Below are 25,849 nucleotides of genomic sequence, written 5' to 3'. Positions count from 1 at the left end.
GACCCCTGCCCCTGAGTGCCTGGCATTAATGGAGGGTTTTACAACTCTGTTGACCACTTTTTGCCTGGTTCCAGGGCTGGCAGCAGCCAAGCCCACTCTCCTGGGTCCGAACCTATCTGGGGTAGCCGTTACGGCTCTTCTCTGACCTTGCACTTTGGGCCTGGGCACTCCTAGGAGTGAGAGGCAGGGTGGGGTTAGAGGGGGTGAAATTTACTTGCACAGACACGTTCCTCATTTCTGTTCTATTAACAATTTTATTCTCCAGGCTCATGCTTCCCTCTCCACCCCTCTATAGTGTACCCCTGGGTTCATAGCCAAAGATCTCACAATCACTGGCTTTTTATGGGTGGAAACATACTCTGGAAATCTTCAGGCTGGAGGTCTGAAGAGCACTTTTAAAAGCACGGATTTCTGTGCCTCAGATGGGCCCTTCACTTTTGTACGGCTGCTGGCCTCCAGAATCCGGAGCAGGAGTGGCCGCCACACCGTCACCGTGGGGAGTGGAGTCGGGGCGGGGGGGGGGGGGGGGGGGGGGGGGGGCGGGTGTCAGCCTTTCTGTGGACCCAGAGCGGTAGGGTCCTGTCTGCCTCAGCGCATAATCTGGAATCTGAGTGGGACACCTGCGCGTGTCCCTGTTGGGACACCTGCGCGCCCAGAGGGGCGCCCGCACTCAGATCAGCGTCGTGTGGGGGACCACTGGGTGTCATTCCTGGCCCTCCAGCCTGCCTCAGTTTCCCGGAGTGTGTCGAGGCCACCGCTCATCAGGACAGGAAGGCACTGCAGGAGCAGCTGCGGGCGGATGGAAGGTCACACAGAGCTGGCTGCGTCCGCGCTCTCAGCTTTCGGTTCCCCAGAGGGAAGTAAGCCGGCAAGTGCAGGCTGAAGGAGGGGCCCGCAGAGGCTCGGAGGGCCACGGGTCCCTAGCCCCGAGGCAAGCACGAGAAAAATCCGTGCTCACCGACGGCCGGAGGACGGGCAGTCGGTGTGCGCTTTGCGCTCCGCCGGGCCCCGAGGGCGGTCAGGTGCAAGGGGGCGGGAGCTAAAGGCCACGGGTTGCGGGGTCGGGGCGGGCCGGCCGGCGGGGCATTTAAACCCCGGGGACTGCCCGCTTGGGACGCGTGCCCAGCTCTGCGTCCTTCTCTGCATCGGCTTCGCTTCGGGTACCGCCGGGCAAGATGCGGTCCTCCTTGGCACCGGGCATCTGGCTCCTCCGCGCCTTCTCCAGGGACAGCTGGTGAGCGGGGCTGCGGGTGGAGGCCGCCGGGGCAGGACGGCCTCCCTCTCCCTCGGGTATCCGGACCGACTCGGCACCCGGGAGTCCCAGGGTGCTGGAGAAGAGGAGGGGGAGTGGTTCTGGCAGGATCTGGCAGGTCGGCGGGGAGGTGGGTGGCATGCCTGCCCTAGCTCCCTCTGCCTCCCCGGGACCCCTCCCTGGGAGGCTGCCCAGGAGAGTCTCCGCCCATGCCCGTTTGCATCCTCACCGCCGCTCACACACTCATCCCGGGGTAGACCTTCAGAGCTCCTCCTTTATCGCTGAGCACCCAGGGGACCTAGGCTTGCAGGCTAGGGGAACCGAGGTTAGGGCGTGGCGAGTTGCTGAGAAAGTGGCCACTGGAGTTGTCGAATGTCCCTTTGGGCTCTTTTAGCCCTTGGATAACATGAAGGCCAGAACCCAGTGGTCCTGCGAGCTTGCCTTGAGGGGTTCTGGGCACTGAGAGACACCCACGGGGAGGGCGTACCTCTCAGATCAGAGCTGTAGCTGCTCCTCAGCTGAGTGGTCACCCCAGCAGCCGGCCAGCAGCTTCCACAGCAGATTTCCTCCTGACCAGGGAGGCCTGAGGAGGCCCCTGGATCATGGGGTGTGTGGTGGGGTGGAGAGCTTTCAGCCCACTCTTCATCAGAGGCCACATGCTGGAGCAGTTTGCTTGGTCTGCACAGTGTTTTTGTTTTGTCTAATACTGTGTTGGTTGCCATCATTTACAGATTATAAAACTTAACGTAAATAGCCAGATTCCTCACTTCTCTGATGTAGCGGTATCAGGCCTGTATTCCCAAATTGTATCATTAGGAGTAGGAGTCCCCTTTAGATGGGGTGCACGCTCTTATTATGACCTGCTTGTTCCAGTTTTAAAACAGAAAACCCTCCATCCCCAACCCCCTCAGTCCTGGGCAACTCAGAATTGTCACCCTTGGCACTTTCCAATTGGTGACAGTCCTCCTTGGGGACAGTCCTCATCACTCCCAGCCTCCCTCACTCATTTAGATTATTTATTTGGTCCTTTTTGAGTTTAGGACTGTTAAAAGATATTTATCAGAAAAAGATAATATCGTAACTCTCATAAGGATATAAAAATAAACGTGTTCAAAAGATTTTATTTCACTCATAATGAGGGTGCCAGGAGATATTATACTTGGCACAAAAGAAAATCCAAGGAGGGTTATTGTTTAATGGGTACAGAGTTTCAGTTTAGGAAGATGAAAAGGTTCTGGAGATGGATGGTGGTGATGGCTGCATAAGAATATGAAGGTACTTAATGCTGCTGAACTGTACACTTAAAAATGGTTAAATGTTAAATTTTATGTTACATATATCTTACCACAATTTTACAAAGAGAGAATACAAAGAACATGCCCGTTTATAAGTTAGGAATATTGAGGCAAAACTGGCTAGGAAGGAAAATTATTGAAATTCGATCAGTTCATGGACATATTTTATATAACTAATTCAGTTACTTACCACTTCATGAAATTCAAGCTCAGTGAGAGGCCAGAATCAGATAACTTGGAGGGGGCATCTCTGGGCGATGCACAGCTTTCCAGAGAAACACACATTTTTTTTTTTTTTCTACAGTCTGTCCTGCTGGGATCAAAAATAGTCTCAAAGAAGGATTATTCCTGATCACAAAATAGGGTTGGTCTCATTAGATTTGATCTGATTATCTATATACATAATTTACTATATAGGCCTTCTTAAGTTCACTTTGGTGGAAGTTTTCATAAGGGATCTTAGACTTGACTTTTAAAAGCCTTCTATTATTTACTGTTCTGAGATTAGGAAATCAAGCCAAGAAACCGTCTCCACTAGATTTTACCTGCTGTACCTATAAAGTTAGGCAAATTCCTCTCTTCTTGAGGTCCCCAAAATATCCTAAGCTTGCTGGGCCTGCCAGGGAATGACCTTCCTGTTTTGCCTGTAAGGGAACACCATAAGCCAGTTTTCCTGGGTGGGTTTTGTATTGGCTGTCAACCTTGATTCCTTAAATGTGGCAGCAATATCTGATGAAATGAGCATCACTGTTAAATATGTACGACATTCCAGGCAAGGCCTTGGTTGCAAAACCAATTTTTAAAAATATGTCCTGGTTAAAAAAAAAAGACAGATTCTTATTGAACTTTTTCAAATAACCATATTTTATAAAAAGCAAGAAGACAATAAAAATTTCTGAATTCTGGGGCGTCAGGTAGGGAGAATAAGGTATTTACAAGGGTTTCATTTCAGTTTAACAAAAACAAGGTCTCCTAAATTGTTAGGGGTTACAGACAGCTTGAGAAGAAAGAGAAAGGGCTTTCTTATATATTTGGAAAATTGAACACTGTAACAACATCAACAGTATTCCAAAGTAAGTGACAATCATCCCTCATCAGCTAATTCAGTCCTAAGTGATAACTTCTTGTTCTGCTGAATCCTGTGTTAGCAACCTCATAAACCTGTCAGATTCTTTGCTGAAGAGTTTTGGAAATCCTGACTCGGTCCACTGGTATGTTCTTAAAGATATCTGAGTGATGTGATCAGGAGTCCTTACCCACGAGTACGTACATGGTCTAGTGCTTTTCTGAGACAGTTCTCAGTTGTTAAAGATGAAACCTTTGGCCTATAGCTGACCACAGAGCCTTTAGGAGAGCATCGGAGTAGAACAAAAACTATCAGTAAGGGACAGAGACCTAAAAAGGTATAGATTGACTTATTAATGATAATTTTTGAAAGTGAATGATCTGATGAGAATTCATGACAAGAATAATGCGGCTAACAAGGAAGTCTGATTGTTGCTGAGGGATGTAAAACAAAATAAAGCCAATCAAAAAATAAAATAGATGATGCCTAAAAACACACTGAGGCTAATTTCAAAGAAGACGAGGGATATTATATCTGATGAACATAATTTTTATAGAGGAAGAATCTTGAGATATATAAAAACCCCAAGACATAATTTACATAATATACCAAGGAGATACCAAGAATGCCATCTTAAGAGATTTATTAGTAAGTCTGGAGTAAGTCCTAAACATCTACATTTTAATGAAACTCCATAGGAAAGTCTGATGTACATCCCCAGTTGAAAGCCACTGACCTAGAAGATGCTAGATTCAAATTAAAGAAGTAAGGCTGCAGCCCAGGTAACATTTAAAATCATAGCTGAAATCATGACTGGTAACACTATACTGTTATCATCAGGCAAAGCACCACCAGGGTGCTGATGTATAGGAATAGATCATGGACCAAGAGGGCACTGAGATATCTGTAGAAGTTTTTCATACAGCAAACAGTTTCTGAGATACTTATATAAATAATAATATTCTACTTCTCTTTTTTCCCTTAATTAACAAAAATACATCTCATTACCATATATACAAAGTTGTAGCTCTCTGCCACTATTGTTCCAAGTAGTCTTATTCATATATATTAATTATACCCTTTAACCAAAGTAAATTATATTTCAGAAAAAATGAGGGGCAAGAACAGTAGATCATTGTAAACAGCTTGGCCCACTCCAGCATTTTAGAAGAGCTCAGGAATACACAACTTTCCACAGCCACACACGGCATCTAGACACTTAAGAGTGTGAATCCAACCACTAAGTTCTCCCATATCTCTCAAGTTTAAGACAGATCTGGATTGAAATCCTCTCACCGCTATGTGCCCTGTGTAGTTAACCTCTCTGAGCCTCAGTTCCCTTATCGGTAAAAGTCAGGTGGGTTCTTAAGGGCCAAAGTGATCCGTGAACATTCTTGACCTCCCGTGGCTGATGAAGGGCACACGATAAGTGTTCTTTTACTTCTTTCCTGATGCGTGTAGGTTTGGACTCAACAAACATCAAACATCAGTGTAGTTCCTACTGTATTATATTGTTATTGTATTGAACTCTGAGGCCTACAGAGATGATTAAGACACGGTCCTACTTTCTTGGAACTAAGGATCAAGCTGGAGAGAAGGTGTGTCCTCTCATTATCAAATTTGTGTTTCCACACGTTTCCGAGGAGGGCTTTTAAGCAGAAGTGAAGAAAGCAGACCATCCTGGAGCAGGACCCTGAAGGGTGGGCTGGCCCTGAGCTTTGGATTCCTTGTCTGTGAGGATCCTTGTAACACCTACCTCTTTAGGTGGTTGTGAGGATAAAAGATTATTGCGAGGAGGCGTAGCAGGTAAAATACTTAGACTGGTGCCAAGCTCATATTAAGCCCTGACTAAACATTAATTATTGACTATTATTCTACTTGCTTTTCCTACTCCTCTGAGCCAAGCATTGTCTTTGTGGTTCACTGCAAGGTCTTTATTTGTTTCCCCGCCTAATTCCCCATTATATGGGTATAATGAGGCACAGAGACGTTATGTGGCTTGTCCAGCGCCCCAGAGCTGGTAAATGAGCTGAGTTTGAATCCAGCTTAGACTCGCAAGCCCATGGTCTTTCCTCCCAGTTAGAGTGCGGGAGGGGAAAAGACAACAGAGACTTTTGGCTTTAGACAAATCACTAAATCTCTAAGGCTCCAGGTCCTTGTCTTTAAAATAGGAACAACAATGGACCTCTATCCCACGGTTTTGGTGACATTAAGGGAGAAGATATTTAAGGTACTTAGGCCAGTGCCTGGCGTGCAGTTAGTACTTGGTAATTGCTTGGTGCTTGTGAGTTTCTGTGGATGCAGGGGTTCTTCTTCATCAGGAGGAACAGGTAGCACTTGACTTGGTGGATCTCGAGGTATTCTGAGCGGAGGCTGTGGAGCCGGCGAAGGCATGGCAGTGAGGACATAGCTCAGCTCCGTCTTGTCAGCTCTGGTCACCTGCAGCTGCAGCTGGCGGGAGCCTGGGGCCAAAGGCGCGGTCCCGGGACAGGAGGCCGAGAGGCAGGTAGCATGAGGTGTGCAAGCAGAAGCAGAGGCTCTGAGGCGTTTCTGCCCAGGAAGATGGTACCACTCCTCCTCCTACTGTAAGACTCCCTGTGTCAGGCAGCCTCCTCACCAGAGCCATGGCCCCTCTGAGTCCTCCCCAGCTCTGGGCCTGGCCAGTGCCCTGCCTTCTGGGCCAGTGTCCATGTGGGCACGTCTGCGGGCAGATGGCAACGTGGGCATCTTGCCAGAGAGGTGGCTGTGGCTGCCGCTTATGGGGCTTGGCCTGCGTCCTGGGGCCCGTGGGGTGGGAGCAGTTCAGGACTCAGAGGAGAGGAGCCTGTGGGAGGAGGACCAGGCAACACCCAGCTGCATGAGCAGGAATGGGGCGGGGCACTGGGCGGGCAGGAAAGCAGGGGCTGTGGACTCCCAGGTCGCTGTCCTTCCCCACACCCTAATCGTCCCCAGAGAGCTGGAAAGGCCCAGGCGGCTGGTGGCTGCAGCGGGGACCAATGGCTCCGCCCCCGGAGTTTGGTGAGGTCCCACTGCCAGATGCATCGCATCTCATTTAATCAATCCTTATGGACAGCTCAAGTGACAGGACTTTACTATCTTATTTAAAGGGAGATGAAGGGAGGCTGAGAGGTGAAATGTTATCTCAGTCCTTATGGCAGCCTCGTGTGACAGGAGTTTACTATCTCATTCAGAAGAAGCTCAGGTGGAGGCTTAGAGGTGAGACAGTTCACCCAAGGTCACAGTCACAGAACCGGAAGTTAAGAAGCAGCCTCTTCTGGTCTAACGTTCTTTCCCTCTCCTGCCATGGCCTCAGGTCGGGGGCCCCAGATGCTGCCAAAGCAGCTTTCTCTTGTCTTCCTTTCCTGGTAACTGCCAAGAGGTGCCCAGTAAGGGCAGCAGAAAGGGCTCCTTGAAAACAGCTGTGATGGTGAGAGGCCGCTCCGAGAAGGGATGAGAGATCCTGGCAGAGATCCTGAAGGGCTGAGCCCATTGTGCCTGTCCCCACCCCTTCCTTTCCTCGGGCTCCTCAGGCTGAGCCCCAAAGAGCATGTGACCCTGGGTGGCTCCCCTCCCCCAGCCCCACATGCCTGCTGTCTTTTCCCCCAGTCGCCTTCTGCTTCCTCTTCCTCTCTGCTGTTTCCTCTTTTCCTCCTTACAAAGCAGACCGATGCGTACCTCCCTGGCTCCGGGTGGAGCGGTTGGCCTCATGGATTGGTCTAGAAGGCAACCAGAGTTTGGGGATGGTCTGTGTGTATGGCCAAGGCCTGACTTCTTCCAGTCAAGCTGTACCAGCTGCGTGCCGAGGTGGAAGCTGAGCGGTCCGGAAGGAGCACCAGGACTGGGGGCAGACACCAGGGGCAGAGTCCATGAACCCCTCCCCCATCCGATTGCCCCCGAGCTGGTGTGTGGGGTGGAGGCAGGTGGCCAGTGTCGCTGCTCTCGTTTTGGCCTCTGGCTCCTGCCTCATCCCCTGGATCTGTCATGCCGGGGAGAAGGAGTAGATGAGGGTGAGCGATGGGCTAGGCCTCCAGAGAAGCCTGCCCGGAGAGTCCTCACCTTACCTCCCTGGGCAGGACCACAGCCCTGCCACAATCCATGCGTTTCCACCTGTGCCATTTGCTTAGCCTCTCTTCAGAAGAGGGACCACCAGCTCCCCTTTGACCACTTCTTCCAAGCCCTAGCAGCGCTCACACCCTCCCAGAGTTTTTCCAGGGACCTAAGCAAAACCTCACGCTGTAGCTAAAAGCTACGTCTTTTCATTCTGTCTGACCTCTCAGGGCTCCCCTACTTAGATTCCTTCTCAAAGCAAAGCACTCTAGCCTATATTTTCCTCTCTCCTAAAAAAGATCATTATCTTATCTACTCATTCCTTCTAGAAAGTCCTGGCCTCCTTGTGCTACTAGCCAATGACTTCCTTCTCTGGGAAGGATCTCGGGCCGAGTCCCGAGTCAACCTGAGCAAGAGCCCAAGTCCCAGCTGCAGGGAGGGCAACAGGTGGAGGAGGCCTCCGGCTGACTCTCGGCCCCAAGAGGGCTTTGTTCCTCTGTCCTCAGAGGCCCTCCCAGACCTGGCCTGTCCCCATCCCATCCTGTCAGGGGAAGGCCTGGCTTGGGGCTCTGCCCTGTGCTGTCTGTTCCAGGCTGGCCTTTCCCTACCAGGATGTGTCCCAGTGGCAGTGGAGGACTTGGCGGGGGGGTGGGGGGTGATGGCATTGTCACCATTGACCTGGTTCTTATTGTCCCCCGCCCTCTCTCCTTTTCAGATCTACCGAGTCCCAGAACAGGCATATCCAAGGACAGGTCACCAAGTCCATTTCCTTAGGGCAAGTGCCAAGGGCACCAGCAGCTGCAGCTGGCCCAGTGTGTCACGTGGCCAACCTGAGTGACCCCAGACAACTACCTGCTTCCCCAGACTCAGGTTAAGAGCTGGGTTGAGGCAGGAAGTGGTAGGGACTGATCAACGAGGGCGTTTAATTCCCTACTGGCCTGACGTGGTGATAGGGACCATCAGCAATGTGGGTGCAAAGCAAGGAGGAGGATGCAGGGACCAAGGGATTACTGGGTAGACCCTGGAGAAAAGGGACCTCTTTCCGCTGTCTCCTAAGGTCAGCGTCCCTCTGCTGGGCTGTTTCTTGTTTTTGGTTGTTGTACTGGGGGTGGTAGTAGGTCCTTTGGGGTTTTGTTTGCTATCCGGTGCTGCTTTGGCAGACATTGTTCTTTGTCCCTACCTCAGAAGCATTTCTAGTGCAGTCTTAACGAAGTCCATAAAGCTATTAGCGTGCTCATTTGAAAGAATGAGTTGGACTGTCAGCTAATAGTTAAGAGATAGCTAGTCCACTTCTCTCTCTGACTTGGTTACACAGTAACCAGTGCTGGGTAAGGGGAAGTGAGACTCTCAGAAGAGCCACCTCTTGCTAACTCAGGCTTAGGGGGTCACGGGAGTGGGCACCCCACCTGGAACAGTCCGTGGGCCTCGCCGTGTGCGCTCCCGGGTCCCTGACCTGCTTGTCCAGCCTGGCCACACCTGGGCTGCCATCCCTCCCTCTGCAGCCGCCCTGGGACCAGCTAGGCAGAGCCCGGCTGTGTGTATCTTCCCCTCTGCTTCCCTTCTGGGGCCTCTTGATTCTGAAACAGGGGCTTCAGAAGTGAAACCTGCGGGTTCTACAGGCGTCAGGAGCCGGTCAGTGGTCTCCCCTGTGAGCTGCCATAAGTTTGGCGGCCTTGGTCTCAGCCCAGCCCTTCACCGAACCCATGTCCCCAGTCCCCTTTGAACTGTGGCACCTTGGCCTTGCTCTCAGAAGAGCTGCCAAAGTGGAACGGAAAGAGGACTGGACCAAGGGGAGGCCCGTCCCCAGGCCTGCTCTGCCCAGAGGACGTGCCCTCGGTGTCATCCTGCCACCGCGCTGGAGTCCCAGCAAGGAGTCCCAGAGGATGCCAGTGCCCGGCCTAGCATCTCACATGCTGCCCCACGTCCTCCCTCCCTCCGACTCTCCTGCGGTCTTGGGTGTCAGGTTTTCTCCTGAGGGATGGGGTGAGAGCTGGGAGAAAGGTCAGGCCAAGCTTCTGGGAAGGGCTGGAATCTGGCAGATCAGCATGTCTGCGGACCTCTGCTGAGCTTCCCTGTCTACTCCCGAGGGAGCACATGGGCAGGCCCAGCAGGCTGGCCCCTGCTCTGTCCCGTTGCAGGCTCCCGCGTGGGCACTAGTAGCTTCAGGGCGTCTTTGTGTTCCTCTAGCCCACGTCTGTACACTGGGCATGTGGGGAAGAGTGGCCATACTGGCCTCCAAATCCCTACCTTACAGGCAAATCCAGTGACTGGAAGCCCTGCCACTTGGAGGAGTTTGGTGCCAACCCCCACCCTGCTCACCTCCTGTGACAGAGCAGCACAGGCTACCTCTGCCCCCACCAGCTTTCCTTCCTCAAAATCTGAAATCAGAGCAGCTGTCATTTTTAAGTGCCCACTGGGTGTCAGGGACATATAAGAGCTGTCCTGTGCGTCGTCTCATCAACGTGTCCCTAGCCCCTATGAGAAGGGTGATAAACTCTACTTTGCAGATGACAAACAGGTGTAAGGAAGGAAATCAGCTCTTTTCTCTTACAGACACCAGCTCCCTGAAATGCACCACCGAGGGTCTCCCTGGGGGGTGGCCACGTGCCTGGGGGGGTGGCTGGCAGGATAGATGAGGCAGAGGGAACAGGCCCTGCCTTCTGCGAGAAGGCCTGTCTGGGGCTTCCCAAACTAATCAGCAGAGCAGAGCCCCGAGTCTTCACCTAGCTTAGCCTGGGTGGTGTCCAGAACTCTCTGACTTAGAAAATCCCGACCCCTCTTCAGTGACTCCCCATCACCCCAAGAGACGGTCTAAACTCACCCGAGGCCCTCCGTGACCCGCCCCCTCCCTCCTTCCCAGCGCCCTCTCCTTCCGTGCTTGGCTCAGTCCCACCTGCCAGACATCCTGAACTACACGGAGTTCCCCAAACAGGTAGTGTTATTCACGCCTCCACGCTTCTGCACACATATTTCCCCCTCCCTGGTGCCGCTCCCCGCCCCAGCCCTGGTGGACCTGGCCGCCTCCTGCTTGGTTTTTTTTTGTTTGTTTATTTGTTTGTTTAGCATCTGAAATCTTTTTAATAACAAGGTAGGATCTGGGGTTAGTTTTTGTAGCCGTGGCTGGCCTGTTGGCCTCTGGCGCGCTCGAACTTCCAGCCCTTGGAGCGTACGTAGGGTTTGGTGTGGTTATGCGGGGTTCCTGGTGCCGTGCCGCAATGCCTGTACGCCTCTCGGCTTGTTTGTGAAGATTTGGCTGAAGCCTCACCTCCAGAATCCTTTCCTGACACTGCTCCCATCCCAGCTGGTGTTGGTGTCCCTGCCATGCAGGGCTACCCTCTTTTATAGCACTGTCGCACCAATTGCTTGTCTCCCTGCTGGCCTGTGAGCCCCCGGAGGCCAGAAGTCTCTCTTACAGTTTCTCTGGCACATTGCCAGGTCCCTAGCACAGTGCCTAGCACATGGTAGGTTGTGGATGGGAGCCCAGTCCTGTTTCTGCCAGAGAGAATCAAGATGTCAGAAATGGGCCCGGGTGTGACGGCTGTTCTGTCACAGCTTCTCCCACCCAAGGTTGGGAGGGAGAGGACTCCAGATGGAGGCAGATAAGGAAGAACACCGGGGACCAAGGGCTGGAGAAAGTCTAGGGCGGGTGATCTGTGGTGCCTCCTAGGTGGGCCGGTGCCGGCACTTGGGGATGAAGCAGTGTGGTGGTGGCAGGGGAGAGGGAGAAGGGGGCTGCCAGCGGGGTGATGCCTTTTGACCCCTTGTTGTCTCTGACCAGCTCCTGAGGGCTCAGCGTGGCTGAGCTGCAGCCAGGGCCTCGCTGCCAGGCCTGTCAAGGGAAGACGGTCAGTGCTGGGGTTCTCAGTGGGGCCTGGTGGTCTTTGAGACCCAGAGGAGATCTGACTTGTCACAGGGTCAGTGGCTGCATCCATGTGGCAACCAAGATAGACTCAGCTGAGCCCAGGGCTCTTAAAGGTGGCACGGCAGAGACCTAGGGACTAGGGCGAGAGCTACAGGGTGTTCACCTGTCTGAGTTGGATGTGGTTGGTGCCGTCCTCCATGTGCATCTGCTGAGGAAACCAGAGGCAAAAAAAGGTTTAGGAATTTGCTCTTGGTTACACAGTAAATTAGGGGCATCCCTCAAAGCTTTCACCTTTTTTCCAGACCAGGCAGCTTCCCAGACAGGGTGCCGGTGAGTGTTATCTGTAGGGCTGTGATTTTCTTCCATCCTTTACTCTCTGAAGAAGCCCAGCTGGGCACCGTCTCCAAATTCTCTCAAGAGACACCCCACCCACCCCCGCCAGATTCTAGACGTCCCTGAGCTAAGAGTCATGAGCCATTTGCTGACTGGAAAACATTGCTGCCACCAAGCTTGTCTATGTGGGTCACTGTGACAGTCCCTGCAGTAACCCCAGATTCCCTGGAGAACCCCTGGTGACTCCCTGCCCCCCTGCACCCTCGGGAACTGGCAGCCAGAGAAGCCAGGCGGTAGAGGAGTATTAGATCCAGGCTGAAGACTTAGAGCTTTGTTCTTAACAGAATGGAGAGCTGCTGAGAAACGTTAAGCCAGGTGATGATGGGGACACGTGTACCTTCGTTCTTTTCAGAAGATAAACTGTGAGGCAGTGGAGAGAATGAGACAGAGGACCAGTCCTAGGGGTGAACGGCCCTGGTAGCCCAAGCTGAATTCAGCCTCTGCTGAAGCGTCCCTTCACTTCACAAGCAGCAGCCTTCACAACATGCCTGGGGGGAGGTGATTTGGTGTTTGGAGGCAGACCCCTGGAGAGGGCAAGACCCAGCCTCTGGCGTCCTGGCCCTTCAGTCCATGGAGCCCAGGGGTGGCAAGGGCTTCAGGGCCTCCCTCCTCTTCTTCCCGCACCTCCCCCACGAGCCCTTCAGGAAACCAAGGCTCTGGTCTTTCTGCTGGGCTGGAGTCCACGCTGAGGTCTATTTTCCATGTGCTTCCTGGCTGCTGACTCAGCTCAGCTGATGCCGTGCTGGGGAAGCAGACGGTGACTCAGGAGGACGTGGAGGCCCTTCCCCAGACCCTCAGCAGATGGGGAAGAGGGGGGCACTCAGTGGAAACTTTGGTGGGGCCTGGCTGAGCTGTTCTTTCCTCCCCAGACCAGTGCATGGGATGAGAAGCAGGGTGGGGGAGAGGGCCCATGTGATGTGTGAGCCACTGGTGGAAAGGATGACCCTTCTGTCCAGTGGAGTGGACTAGCATGGGACTAGGCAGAGGACCTGGGTTCCATCACCAGCTTTCCCGCTGTTGCTACATTTGCAACTATGATTTGGGCTCTGCTCCTACTGGGCTGCAGCAGGTGCCGTCTCTGCTGTGTTCTAGGCTTAAGAGGAGTGTTGACCTCATTTTAAAGATAGGCCCTGCCCCCACATCAGCCTCCTCCCCGCTTCCACCCTTTCCTGTATTTCAAATACAGCTCTAGCTCCCTGCCCCCATCTCTCACACACAGAGGCCCCCCAACCTTAGTGAGGCCGGAGAGAAGTAGAGGGGATGGGCAGTGGCAAAGAGCAGCAAGGGGCACTTTGGCGTCATCTAGGGCACCGGTGTGGGGCCAGCTCTGTCGGGAGGCCTCTGGAGTCGGAACCAGGGCCGTAGGGCCCCCTGAGCACTCTGGCCTCTGGGCACCTGTTCCCACCCTCCCCGTGGCCTCTGCCCCAAGGAACTTGTGTCTGGAGGGGTGCCTGAAGGTAGAGAGTTGGTGGTGCTGAGGCCCTGAGGCTGCCAGAGCGGCCACAGGTGGGATGCTTCCTGGACACAGTGGAGACAGCGGGTCCGCGCTCCCTGCTAACCCAGATGCCCACCTTTTCCTGCAGGTACCGAGGCTTCATCCTGCTGATCACCTTCTTAATCTACACTTGTTATCACATGTCCAGGAAGCCCATCAGCGTCGTCAAGGTAAGGCTGGCTTGGGGGTAAGGAAGAACGCAGGAGATGCTGGGCTCCAGCAGAGATACACTTCGGTAGAACGGCCTGGAACTCGGTGTATAACCATCCTTATTCCCTTACCTTGCTCACCGAGTCTGGGTCTTCCCCCGGCCGACTCCCACTTTTAACCATTCTTTTTCCCAGGAGAGTTTCTCTAGCTGCTCCTTTTGAGTTTATTCACCAAGACAGTGGTGTCGGGGGCTGTGGGTAAGACCAGAGGGCAGGCATCCTGGGCCCCGTGCGTTCTGCCCACAGATCCCCTTGCCCTTCCCTGAGGCTCTGCTGTGGCCACGTGTCCCTGGAGCCAGTTCTTGCTAGAGGAGGTGCCAGAGGAAGGAGCATGGGGTCCAGTGTGGGGGGCTGGGGGGCAGGGCTGGTGTGGTTGGGGAGGCTGCTTGCTCCTTTCTGGGCTGAGTGGACGCTGGGGCCACGAGATGACCCCTGACATGTGCATCCGTTGCCTCTCCAGAGCCGTCTGCACCACAACTGCTCGGGGATGATCCAGCCCATCAACGACACCCACAGTCTCAATGACACCACGTGGTGCAACTGGGCCCCATTCGGTAAGAGCGGGGCCACACCGCATCCCCCCACCCAGGAAAGCGTTGTCTGGGGCCAGAAAGGGCTTCTTGCAGGGGCATCCAAGCAGCCAGCTTTCTGTCTCTCCCATCGGCTTTCAGATCAGAGCAACTACAAGGAGTTACTGGGGGCAGTGGACAATGCCTTCCTCGTGGCCTATGCCATCGGCATGTTTATCAGGTAAGAGAGAGGCAGAGCCTGTGACGTCCCAGGGTGGGACGGTGCAGAGCTGCTGTCTCTCCTTGACCAAGCTGGGGGCAGCGGGGTCAAGGGGGAAAGCGGATGGCTCCCCCAGGTGGAAAGGAGACAAGACTTCCACACATCCCGTCAGCCCGCGTGTTTCCATGGTCACCGAGCCTGCTCCTTCACCTGGCCAGCTCCCACTTTGAATAACTCTTTTTCCTGGAAAGGCTTTCCTGGCTCTCCTTTTCAGTTATTCACTCAGATAGCAGTGTCAGTGGTGTGGCTGAAATATGGTTTGTCCTAGACTGGGATCCTTCAAGGATAGCCCTGGATGCTAGGAAAACCCCTGCACGGCTTTTGTGTAGCAAGCGTGATTTTTTTCCCCAGGAATCAAGGATGACTAAGGCAGGGTCCCCCCTCCAGAGAGCTCACAGCCTAATGGAGTGACCCATACGTCAGCAGCTAGCTATAAAACAGCGTGGTGGCTCCCAGACAGAGGTGGCTTTGTACGGGGCACTCTGGGGGCTCCGAGGAGTCACTTAGCCTGAGCTGGGATTAGAGAAGAGGGGGTAGGGAAGGCATCTTAGGGGAGATGACACGTGAACCGATGCAGAATTGGGCTTGGCAATGCAGGAAGGGCTCGGCGGAGGGAATGGCATGGGCGGAATAAGGCAAGGTGAAATAGTATGATCTGGGCGGCGGGGAGGGCGGGGGCACGAAAAGCAGGTTTGCCAGGGTATAAAATGCAGGAGATGGGGCTGAAGAGTGAGGTCATTGTGTGCCAGGCTGTGAGCACAGGAGGGCCACTGAAGGGTAGCGTGTTCAGATTTCCATGTCAGATCACTGCCAGGGTGACAGAAGGTAGATCTGAGGGAGGGTAAGGCTGAGTACCTGGTCGTACTAAGGAACAGATTTGACGATAGCCCAGCTGAGCTTTGAGAAACGCTTGAGTTCGAACAGTAGTAACAGAGATGGAAAGAAATGACACACTGGGGAGAAGTAAGTAAGAGGTACAGTGGGTGGGTTTGGGGGGCGTTGCTTGTGAAGGTTGGGATGGAGAGGCAGGAAACTGAGGTTGCTCCGTGATTTCTGGCTTGAGTGGACAGGCATGCTGGCTACATCCTCTCAGATGAGGGGTGCAGGACACGGGGCAGGGTAGGGGAAGGAGGCAGAGGAGTTCTGTTTTTGGAGTTGTTGAGTGGCAGTTGTTTTGGGGGGCATCCCAGCCAAGAAGTCCGCAAGCATCTGGATGTGATCGTGAAGCTCTGGGGTGGCAGGGGCGGGGTGGATTTCAGGGCAGTGCATATGCCGTTAAAACCATAAAACTGATGCAAGAGAAAATGCATGAGGACTGGTCAGCCAAGGGGGAGGAAGATGGGCCACGGTGACATCATGGAGGCCACGGAGAGCACATTTCAAGGTGCTTGGTCAGCAGCATCAGATAAAGCAGAGGAGCCTAGTGAGTGGAGGACTGAGGGTGTCCCTGATGTGTGGCAACACAGAGGTCACTGGTGGTCGCCTTGGCAGAGTCATTTCAGCGGCTTTGGGGGGGGCGGGGGGAGTGGGAGACAGGAGGCAGAGAGCTCAGGAGCTCAGGTAGCGGAGATTAACCACTCTCTCTTCTGCAGTGGCATTTTTGGGGAGCGGCTCCCCCTCCGTTACTACCTTACAGCTGGAATGCTGCTCAGCGGCCTGTTCACCTCGCTCCTTGGCCTGGCGTATTTCTGGAACATCCATGTGCTCTGGTACTTTGTGCTCATCCAGGTACGAGCCTCCATCTTGCACTCGGGCCTCTGTTCCCAGCACAGAAAGATCGTAGAGGCTGCTGCTCCTTCCCAGCCGCCCCGGGGCCCGGCAGATCCAGCCCCGTGCTCCCACTGCCCACGGCCAGGTCAGCCTCGTGGGCTCCGTGAGTCTGCACTGAGTGTTACCCTGAGGTCCCCGGAGGTGCCTGTGAGGCCTGGTCTCTGCCGTGGCCATCTGGGGCCACAGGAGAAATGAGCTGGTGGGTTAGGGGGCGTGTACATGTGTGCGAAGGAAGAGAGGGCGTAGTGTGGCCTGTGGAGGGCCCCCCCATGTCAGAGGCTGCACTGCTCAGCCCGGGCCTGTCCCACCTCCCTCCTTCCTCCCTGCAGATCTGCAATGGACTCGTCCAGACCACGGGCTGGCCCTCCGTGGTGACCTGCGTGGGCAACTGGTTCGGGAAGGGGAAGTGAGTGTGACCCCGGGAGGAGTGTGGGCGGCGACTGGGGTGCTAGGAGGGGGCAGGGGGGTCCCTCGTGGCCCCTAATATGATTTCAGAGTCAAAGATTAGAAACATGCCTGCATCTTGCTGGCTTTCACAGGCTGAGATACAAATGTTTTAATAACTTAAGGCAGTACTGATTTTCTCATAGCTAAGGTTTTGGTCCTTAAAACCTACAACCTTAGTTATGCTTTTGCCTCATAATAGATGAATATCCATTTTGCATGAAGATAAAAATGAAGCCTGTAAAACTGCACACACACACACGTGCGCGCGCACACACATACACACACACATTTTTTTCCCCTTGAACTGGATTTTGTGCAAAAAAAAAAAAGTTTCTTTAGGGCAGGGTTTCTCAGCCCTGGCACTGTTGACATATGGGGCTGGATAATTCTTTTTCGTGGGACTGCCCTACCCAGGGTAGGATATTTAGCAGCCTCTACCCGCTAGATGCCACTAGCACACCCAGCGCTGGGACCATCGCAACTCTCCATACAGTGCCCATGTCGCCTGGGGACAGAGTCGCCCCTGGTTGAGGACTCCAGAGGCACAGCCTTAGGGCAAGAGAAGAAAGGGACGGAGCTCCAGGACGGGGTGGGGGGTGGTGCGTGCTGGGGGGCTGGACCCCCTCCTTGCTGTCCCTCACTTGACACCAGCGAGGCCTCCCCTTCCTCCCTGACTCGGGTCTTCAGCTTGGAGCTGCAGGCACTTGGCCTGGCGGTCTCGCCACGAGCCCTGTGCGTCTCTTCTTACTGTTCCCGTTCTCCTCTCCCTGCGCCCTCTCCAGGCGGGGGCTCATCATGGGCGTCTGGAATTCCCACACATCCGTGGGCAACATCCTGGGCTCGCTGCTCGCCGGCATCTGGGTGGATGGGCAGTGGGGCCTGTCCTTCGTGGTGCCCGGCATCCTCACCGCCATCATGGGCCTCATCACCTTCTTCTTCCTCATCGAATGTGAGTGGAGCCCTCGCTCCCCACAGGGACAGAGCCCAGCCTCCCAGTTAGATTCTGGGAGAAGGAGGCTGGTGCCGTGGGATCTCGCGGTGGGAGGCACAGATGTGTGACTTAGGACCGACAACCTCTCTGAGCCTCAGTTTTCTCACGTGTGACATAAGGATAACAACGCCCGCTTCCCAGGGCTGTTGAAAGTCTCTGTGAGACGTGTAGTCAGGATGCCTGGCAAATGCGGGCTCATCACGGGACCCTTTCCATGTTTGCTGCCTCTTCCCGGCTCCCTGACAGATGGGCCAGGGAGTCATGGCCATGGTCGCTTGTAGCAAGAGAACGAAAGTCCACGAGGCCGTTGTGACATGGCTCATTGTTAGGAGACCCAGGCCTTGAAGGTGGTCCTTGGATCCCTGGTTCCAGGCTCCCTCGTGCTGGAAAGGCCACCTTGGGGGATAGGGGCTACACGCCATGCAAGGAGAGGGCCTGGCCCGCTGGGAAGCTTCTTAGAAGGCTTTTCTTTCAGACCCAGAAGACGTGGACTGCTCCCCACCTCAGCACCACGTGAGTGTGGCCTCCAGCCCCATCCCTGCCCTCCACTCCCCCTGGGGGCTGGTCCCAGGGAGGCCTGGGAGTTGGAGGAGGGGCCTGTGTGCCCACAGTGACTCCACAGGCCCAAAGTCGGGCCCCTGGGTGGCTCCCCGACCACCCGACGGGCCTGGCAGGAGGTTAGTCCGGTCCAGGACGGGGACACACACCTCTTCAGCGTGGGAGACCCTACGTCTCGTGCGGGCTGTCCCTCCAGCTGGTGGGAGGTGGTACGGGGATGTGCCCACAACGAGGGCTTTTCTCTGCTCAGAGTGAGCCGGAAGAGAACCAGGATAACCCTGAGGACCCGGGGAACAGACCCCACTCTAACAGAGAGAGCAGCCAGGAGTCTGGTGCTGCCTGCCCCAAGGAGCCAAGAGCTCAGCCTGCTGCCATCAGCTTCTTTGGGGCACTCCGGATCCCGGTGAGTCTTGTGGACTGGAAGGAAGAGAGAGGCTCTCTAGATTTTTCTGCTGGGTCTCAGGAGATGGGGATGCTCAGGGTGATCTATGGTTTCCAGAGTTTCTTCACTCGATGCTTAGGGAGGGCAGCCCCTTGGGGAGGGTAACGTGGGAGGCTGGTCCTGACACAGCATTTGGGCAGCAGGCACATTGCTGTTACTGAGACTGGGGGGGTCCTCGAGGCTGCTTTGTGTGATGGGTGGTAGGAAGCGCTGGGATGGGGCTCAGCTGCTGCTGCGGCTGCCCCTGGCCCGAGGATGTCTTGCTCCCCTTTCCATCCTGCCCTCTGTTATGCTCCTCAGGGCGTGGTCGAGTTCTCCTTGTGTCTGCTCTTTGCCAAACTGGTCAGTTACACCTTCCTCTACTGGCTGCCTCTGTACATCTTCAATGTGGGTGAGTACCCGGGGAGGAAGAGGTGAGGAAGGGAGGGGTCTCTGAGGAGGAAACCTGTCATGTGATGCTTATGACCCCATGAATAGGCAGGATTTCTGTTGAACCTCTCAGGGCAGAAGGAACTTGTTTTTTCTTTAATGGGAAGCTAAACCTTGCAGATGCACACCCCTTGTCCCTGATTCCAGCCACTTTTCCTCCTATGGCTCTGAGTCGGGGTTAGGAACTCAAAGCTCTGCTCTGTAATCCTCCCTAACTTCTTCTCCAGCCTCAAGTGTAGAAGGAACAACACTGACCCCCCACCTCAAGGCTGCCTGGCTCATAGATGGGTGGGATTGGAAGGTGCTGGAAATGGTCTGCCTTTTGAATGCCTCCAGGAGTCCCTTAAACCTCCCCCAGCCCAAGGAAGAGGGCCTGACGAGCTACCCCCACTGCTCGTAGCCTGGTGGTAAACGCTGTTCTCTTCCAAGGGGCTGCTGGGAGCCTCGGGGGATGGACACCCTGTGCCTGGGTCTGCTGGGCTGCCCACCTTGTGGACCTCCTGTCCTCTACCTCTGCCCTTGCCCAAGGATGGACAGATGAGGAGCGGTCCCTTTTGTGGTTGAAAAAGGATGTTTATGTCCTATTATCCTGGGTCTCTGGTTTTCCACGGGTGGGGCTCCTCTATCAAGGAGCAGCACCGCCCCCAGAGCCTCAGAGCCTCGGAGCTCTGTCGGAGTCAAGGACCTCTCACCAGGGCTGCTGGGCTCCGTCCAGGCCCCGTGGGAGGGATGAGGTTGCCTTCCACATGGTATCCTTATGCCAAACAGGATTCCGTGGGGATGAGTCAGGGCCACATCTCAAGCTGTAACTCACCCCCCACCCTCCGGCTCCATCTGAGGGGCCTCTCTCAGAGACAGGGATAGAGTGCCAGGGGACCCCTGTGGACACTGACTCTTTGTTCTATGGCCTTGATGCTGGCTACAGAGTGTGAGTCAACCTGGAGGGCTGGCCTACAAGTCACGCTTCTGGCTTTCCTTTTCCTAATCCTAGGGCAAGGTCTGGGACCTGAGGTCCCCATTTTCCTGTGAGCCTCCTTCCTGCCTCTGTTTATTGGCAGGGACCTCACGTGGAGGTGACAAGCTGCTGTGGGGACCAGCTGCTCGGTTAGGGGCTGGGCAGGAATGTGGCTAGATGGGCTGAGGCTCAGTGAGAGCAGCTGTGCCCTCAGTGGGACAGGGTCTTCAAGGGCCGATCCCAGTGCTTCCATAGAAGGGCTTTTCAAGGAGTTCAAGGCCATCTGACAGGGCTGGAGGCCAGAAAGGTCATCTAGTCCCAAACTGCTGCAGACTCACTTGTAACCTTGGCCAATCACTTCCCCATGGCCCCCCAATCCTTCCCCTGTAGAAGGCGGCAATGACACTGGACGAGGTGTCTGCAGGGATGCTTCTGGCGGTGGCCCTCCAGGATGTCTGCCCTGAGACCCCAGGTCTGAACACATGCTTTTGTTTTCCACAGTTCACTTTAGTGCCAAGGAGGCTGGGGACCTGTCCACGCTTTTCGATGTTGGTGGCATTGTAGGTGAGTCCATGCTCTGCTCTGCCTTTAGGCTGCATCCCCCTCCTCTCTTGTGGGGGGGGGGGAAGAAAAAAGGAACAGGTCCAGTGGGATGTGACCTAGGCAGGTGGCATCAGAAGGAAAAGGTGGCATCCTGCCCAGGTGGTCTTCCCATGAGCAGTGGGTATGGGGAAGGCTGCAGAGGGAGACACTCAGCCGGCTCTGGGTGCCCGGCCCAGGCTTGTACTGGGTGGAGTGATGGGGCAGTGCTCGGGGTCCCACGTGCCTGGGGCGGCAGTGTGCACGTTGTGTTCCAGGCGGCATCCTGGCGGGGCTCGTCTCTGACTACATCAATGGCAGGGCCACCACCTGCTGCGTCATGCTGATCTTGGCTGCCCCCATGGTGCGTAGAACCTCGAGGGCAAAGTGCGTGTGTATCCTGAGAGGCTGAGCTGTGTGCATGCCTGGGCACCATGCACACACCCGTCTCTGCATGTGTACATCCCTGTGCACAGCCGGGGGTGGAGAAGCCAGGGTCAGCACAGGAAAGAGATACAGACTGAGAATTTTGGAAAGGGATTCGTGGCTATTTGACCTTGGTGAGAAGGGGGAGGCCAGCTGCTGAACTTCTTGACCAAGGAAAGAATAAGTGATTGAGGTTCAATATGAGGGGAGACGTTGGGGGCAAAGGGAAATGATATATTATTGCGTGTTAGACCCTGCATCCCTTAGACACTTGAAGACCGAGAGGCCTCAGTATGAGAAGGAGAAGGAGAAAGGGGATCTCTGGGGTTCCCAGACTTAGGGGCTCCGGTCTGACAGAGGCTCTGGCGTGACTCTGCTCCTCCTTTCTCCTCTCTCAGATGTTCCTGTACAACTACGTTGGCCAGAGCGGGCTCAGCATCTCCATAGGTGAGGAGCTGGTGCTGCCTTGGGGACCCCATGAGGCTGGCTTGGGCGGGGTGGGAGGCTCGGGGAAGTGGAGGTTCTCAGCCTGACGCCTGGAGGACTCACCCGCTTTGGGGCTGGGGTGGTGGTGGCCTCTGCTCTCTAACGGGGCCATCTCCATCACCACCTCAGTGATGCTGCTCATCTGCGGAGCCCTGGTCAACGGTCCTTATGCGCTTATCACCACTGCTGTCTCGGCTGACCTGGTAAGCGGGGCCACTTTGGGATTTGGTCAGGGCCTCTGTCTCCAGGTCCATCTTCCCCACATCCTTCCCCCTCCTTCAGCCTACAGAGACGAGATCCTCAAAGTCCTTCAGAATCTGCCATCGGCCCCCCCTTTCTTCCCAACTCCAAGCCCCCATTGCTGCCTTTCCCCGAGCCAGCCCGTCTCCTGGTCCCCGTCCTGCAGGGGTGCCGCCTCTTGGCTCAGACCTCCCCACTCTCCCCTCTCTCCCCAGGGGACTCACAAGAGCCTGAAGGGCAACGCAAAGGCACTGTCCACCGTCACGGCCATCATCGATGGCACTGGATCCATAGGTCTGTGACTCTCACTCTTGGCTCCTGGCAGCTGAGCCTGGAGCCTGGGCTTGGGCGCGCTCTTGGGATGCTGCCCTCATGTGGGCAGTGAGGGGCAGGGCCCCTGGTCCAGGGTTCTTCTCTGATGCTGTGCTCCACGCAGGTGCGGCTCTGGGACCTCTGCTGGCTGGGCTCATTTCCCCCACAGGCTGGAACAATGTCTTCTACATGCTCATCACTGCCGACATCCTGGCCTGCTTGGTAAGAGTTTTGGGACACACAGATGGGTATGCAGAGGGTTTCCATCCCGTGGGGCTGGAACCCTGGAGGTCCAAAGTGGTGGTCACTCAGGACTTCGCTCAGAAGCGCTCTGCCTTCCATGGGTGACCCCCCCACAGAATGAAACTGTGTGCCAGCCCAGCGGTCACCTAGCGCTGGGGACCAGCCACGTGCTGCATGCCGACGTTGTCCTCCCTCCCTCCCCTCAGTTCCTCTGCCGGTTGGTGTACAAAGAGATCCTGGCCTGGAAGTCATCCCTGAGCAGAGACGGAGGGTAAGTGCTATGAAGGGAGAGCTGGAGCCCTGCCTGCCTGGCCTCACTTCTCCGGGGAGTCAAATCCAGCGCTCAGTTGCTCTGCACCCGTCTGAGCCCAGCTCCAGCCCAGACCTCAGGAACACGGAGCTGGACGCCGAACGTGCTCCGTGAACGCCTGCCTGGCCCCCAGCCCCTCTAACCTGTCCTCTGTTGTCCTTATGTGTCTCCATAGCTCTAGTGTGGTCCTAACCCACGCGCGGTAGTATTTTCCTCAAGTCCCATGACTTTTGTGAGTATTTTCTTCAAGCCTGTGACTAATGTCTCCTTAGAGTGCATGCAAAGCCTCTCTCCTCCACTGCAATTTTTCTGACTTTCGCTTTTTTCTTGGGGGCCAGTTCCAAAGACTCTGACTCTGGGCGGAGCGTGGTGCTTGGGAAGTGTTTCCTAAGGGGCCGGAGCTGCTGTGAAGGTCGGCAGCCTCTCCTCCTTAGGGAGAGCGACAGGGCTTTGGGCATAACACCAGGACAGAGAAGGCAGCGTCCAGGGAAATAGTTTTCCCTCTGAAGTTGGACTCTGAGCTGCCTGTGCCTCTCAGAGTTCAGAAATCGAGGGCATCTGGCCCCTCTGCCTGGGGTGTGCAGAAAAAAAGCAACTACCAAGCAAAGCCTCTGGAACAAAATCCAAAGCTGGCCTTCTGTGCTCTTTGCCTGGTGCCCAGCGGTGGCGGGTGTGGAGGCCGTACAGATAGGCTCGTGGCTGAGGCAGGGCGCGAGAGGCTGGGCTGCGCGGCTGTGCTGAGGTTGGCAATGTTCTCTCGTGGCCTTTCTGGCTCTCCTTAGGAAGCTCTTGCTAATGAGAAGCTGCCGGAGCGATGGACCTGGTCTGGATGGTAAATGTGAGGAAGAGCCCACTGGGGTCATGGTAACCAGCACCGTATCTGGGGAAGCACGTCCCTTTCAGGAAGGCGTCCCTGGGTTCAGGGGGAGAAAACTGCAGGGCAGGAGGTGTGAATGGAGTCTGTGTCCTGCCCTGCACTGGAGGGGGAGCAGGGGATGGCACCTCAGGACATGCTCCTTCCACCTGCCGTCCCCAGGCCAGTCCTGAGGAGATGCTGGCAGGAGAGGAAGGGACGCAAAGAATGAACGTGTAGTAAGCGTCAGCCCTGGGCGTGAGTTGAGTCTGGCCGTAGCTGCACTGGCTTCCCTCTCAGCAGCCTTGAGAGGTAGGTGTTCTCACTCAGAGGTGAGAGGACAGAGGCTCGGAACTCACGGAACATACCTCAGGCCTTTAGCTAGTCCCTGCTGAGTCTGAGTTTGAAGCCAGGTGTGCGGGGTTTGCTTCTCTCTGCATCCTCAGCGGGTGCTTCTGTGAGGAAGGCCTGCGTGGGGGGAGCGGAGTCGCTTGCTTGGGCAGAGGGAGCTTGGGGCTTGGAACCAGAAACACTGAACATTCCTGATTTCTCTGCTCACCTGCTTCTATAGAGCCTTGGGCACCTTCTCTGGGTGTCCGCGTCCTTGTGTATCAAATGGGGATGCTCGTTTCTAAATACCTGACGGGGTGGATCTCAGGCTGTGACAAGCTGGGCTATGTGATGTTGCTTTGCAAAGCGGTCAGACGCGGTACAAACATTGTACAGTTTTTCGCATTATTCTGGCTTGGTGTTCCCTGCTGGTGACAGGGAGCCCTAATTATAGTGAATGGGTGAAAGACCCCATTATTAAGGGACGCTCAGGACCCGCCTTCCTTGCTCCCACTGTTGGGGCAGGAGCTTGTTCGCCCATGTCTCACTTTCTCTTCCGTTGCCTCTCTCCTCCTCACGCAGGTATAAAGAAATGTGAGGATCCGATCAGAACAGAAACTTGGAGGGCCCTCCCTGGGTCCCAAAGTGCCCCCCCACAGATGGCTGAGGCAAAGCCTTTCGACCTGACACCAGCCAGCCCAGCCCACGAGGCTTCCACGGGCTAGGAGACTCTCCATGGGAAGGGGACAGCCAAGCTTGAGGACATGGAAGACTCAAGGGCCTTGTTGGAGGACGGAGGGGATGCAAAGTGCCCAATGAACTGAGAAGGCACCTTGAGACCCAAAAACGAGGCAGGCAGCTCCATGTGATCAATGGATCGGTGTATTATAGGGTCACTTACTCATAGAGTGGGGTCGGGATCAGGTAGACGCAATCTGGGAGCACTCCACACCGCCGAGGGGTCATCGGGACAATTTTATAGTTAACCTGGGGCAGGGGGGGCAGGTGCTTGGAAACTGGACATGCATTCCTAAGTTAAGATTTATGAATGGGTAGCTAGTCTCGTGGGTGCCGGGAATACGTCAGGGGAGGTTTTCATCATTGTTTAGGGACTAACAGAGCATAGAGGCTGCTTGGTCCTAATGATTATTAAACAATATCTATTAACTACAAAGTCCTTGGTGACAGAGAAGTGATTCACTGCAACAGCGCAGTCCTGGGTAGGGTGAGTGGAAGGAGAGGAGAAACTGTGAGGGCCTGGAAGGTGTCCGTTGCGCTGACGGCGACACAGACCTGAGCTCTGGAGGCCGCAAGTGGAAGGGATCAGGGCTGAGGGGTGAGTGTATCCTGGTACAAGAAGGAATGTGCTCAGACTCTTGCTTCTTCAGATTCCAAGACAGAAGGCAGAGGTTCAGTGGGGCCAAGGCCTGGAAAACGTGTGTCTCTCCTCACATTAAACCTGAACCTCTGTAAGCAGCCTGTACCTAAAAGTGGCTGTTTCAGAGCCACCTGGCCTCTCTTTGTCCCTCTGTCCACAAGCCAGTTTTCTCCATGTGTTCCCTGACGTTGGCACCCCTCCTTCTACCCTCCGTTTGATCCTGTTTCTAACTCCAGACCCATTCTGATAAAAGCATTATGCTGTATCCTCCAGGGCAGGGCTAGGGAGAGGTGGGGGTGCGTCACTCCCGGACGCGGCCGCCCCTGACCGTGAGGGCGCTTGCCTCCCTCTCATCCCACCCCTCAGTGTCCCCGGGGACGATGGCTCATCAGGGCAGCGCTGTGGGGGAAGGGTGGGGTGTGGGGGGGGGCATGACCAAAAGTACCAATATGTTATTAAATATTTTGATAATGAAATGCCAGTGGTTACCGAGTGTTCACTGCCAGCTCTGCTGTGGGAATGGAGTAGATAGTGGACGCAGAAAAAGGACTGACATCCCGAGCACCGACGCCAGGGTGACTAGACTAGCAAGGGAGGAAGGCGCTGCTGGCTTTGTTCGGGCCGCTGCACACGTGCGGTCCGCAGCTCCCTGCAGCTGGCCTCTTCTCCCCCGTGTTCTGGCTGCCCCAGAC

General features: G+C 55.2%; 1 protein-coding gene across 3 annotated transcripts; it reads left to right on the top strand.

Moving 5' to 3' along the window:
- Nucleotides 1-910: 910 nt before the first annotated feature.
- SLC37A2 (solute carrier family 37 member 2) lies at nucleotides 911-25,849 on the top strand. Of its 3 annotated transcripts, none has more exons than XM_057749308.1 (19): nucleotides 913-1,234; nucleotides 13,499-13,580; nucleotides 14,080-14,173; nucleotides 14,291-14,369; nucleotides 16,001-16,136; nucleotides 16,508-16,584; nucleotides 17,408-17,574; nucleotides 18,092-18,129; nucleotides 18,425-18,577; nucleotides 18,917-19,007; nucleotides 20,502-20,564; nucleotides 20,858-20,943; nucleotides 21,404-21,452; nucleotides 21,621-21,694; nucleotides 21,947-22,025; nucleotides 22,168-22,265; nucleotides 22,493-22,557; nucleotides 22,772-22,828; nucleotides 24,362-25,648. In XM_057749308.1, exons 1-18 carry the CDS (start codon nucleotides 1,176-1,178, stop codon nucleotides 22,800-22,802), a joined length of 1,521 nt encoding a protein of 506 aa, XP_057605291.1. In that variant the 5' UTR covers nucleotides 913-1,175; the 3' UTR covers nucleotides 22,803-22,828; nucleotides 24,362-25,648. The 3 variants fall into 3 exon arrangements, with proteins under 3 accessions (XP_057605292.1, XP_057605291.1, XP_057605293.1); XM_057749310.1 differs by lacking the exon at nucleotides 913-1,234 and adding an exon at nucleotides 13,112-13,372 and having other exon boundaries at nucleotides 24,362-25,642; XM_057749309.1 differs by lacking the exon at nucleotides 22,772-22,828 and having other exon boundaries at nucleotides 911-1,234; nucleotides 24,362-25,849.

Source organism: Hippopotamus amphibius, chromosome 9 (assembly GCF_030028045.1).
Source record: "Hippopotamus amphibius kiboko isolate mHipAmp2 chromosome 9, mHipAmp2.hap2, whole genome shotgun sequence".
Classification (NCBI taxonomy): domain Eukaryota; kingdom Metazoa; phylum Chordata; class Mammalia; order Artiodactyla; family Hippopotamidae; genus Hippopotamus; species Hippopotamus amphibius.
The sequence above is the reverse complement of the archived record's forward strand: the minus strand, read 5'-3'. Positions and strand labels throughout refer to the sequence as shown.

Bases quoted from the DNA above. Each gene is read 5' to 3' on its own strand.
- SLC37A2 (XM_057749308.1), top strand. From the start codon at position 1,176: ATGCGGTCCTCCTTGGCACCGGGCATCTGGCTCCTCCGCGCCTTCTCC. The intron at 13,581-14,079 runs GTAAGGCTGGCT...TTGCCTCTCCAG, and splicing joins AGCCCATCAGCGTCGTCAAG to AGCCGTCTGCACCACAACTG. The intron at 18,130-18,424 runs GTGAGTGTGGCC...TTCTCTGCTCAG, and splicing joins GCTCCCCACCTCAGCACCAC to AGTGAGCCGGAAGAGAACCA.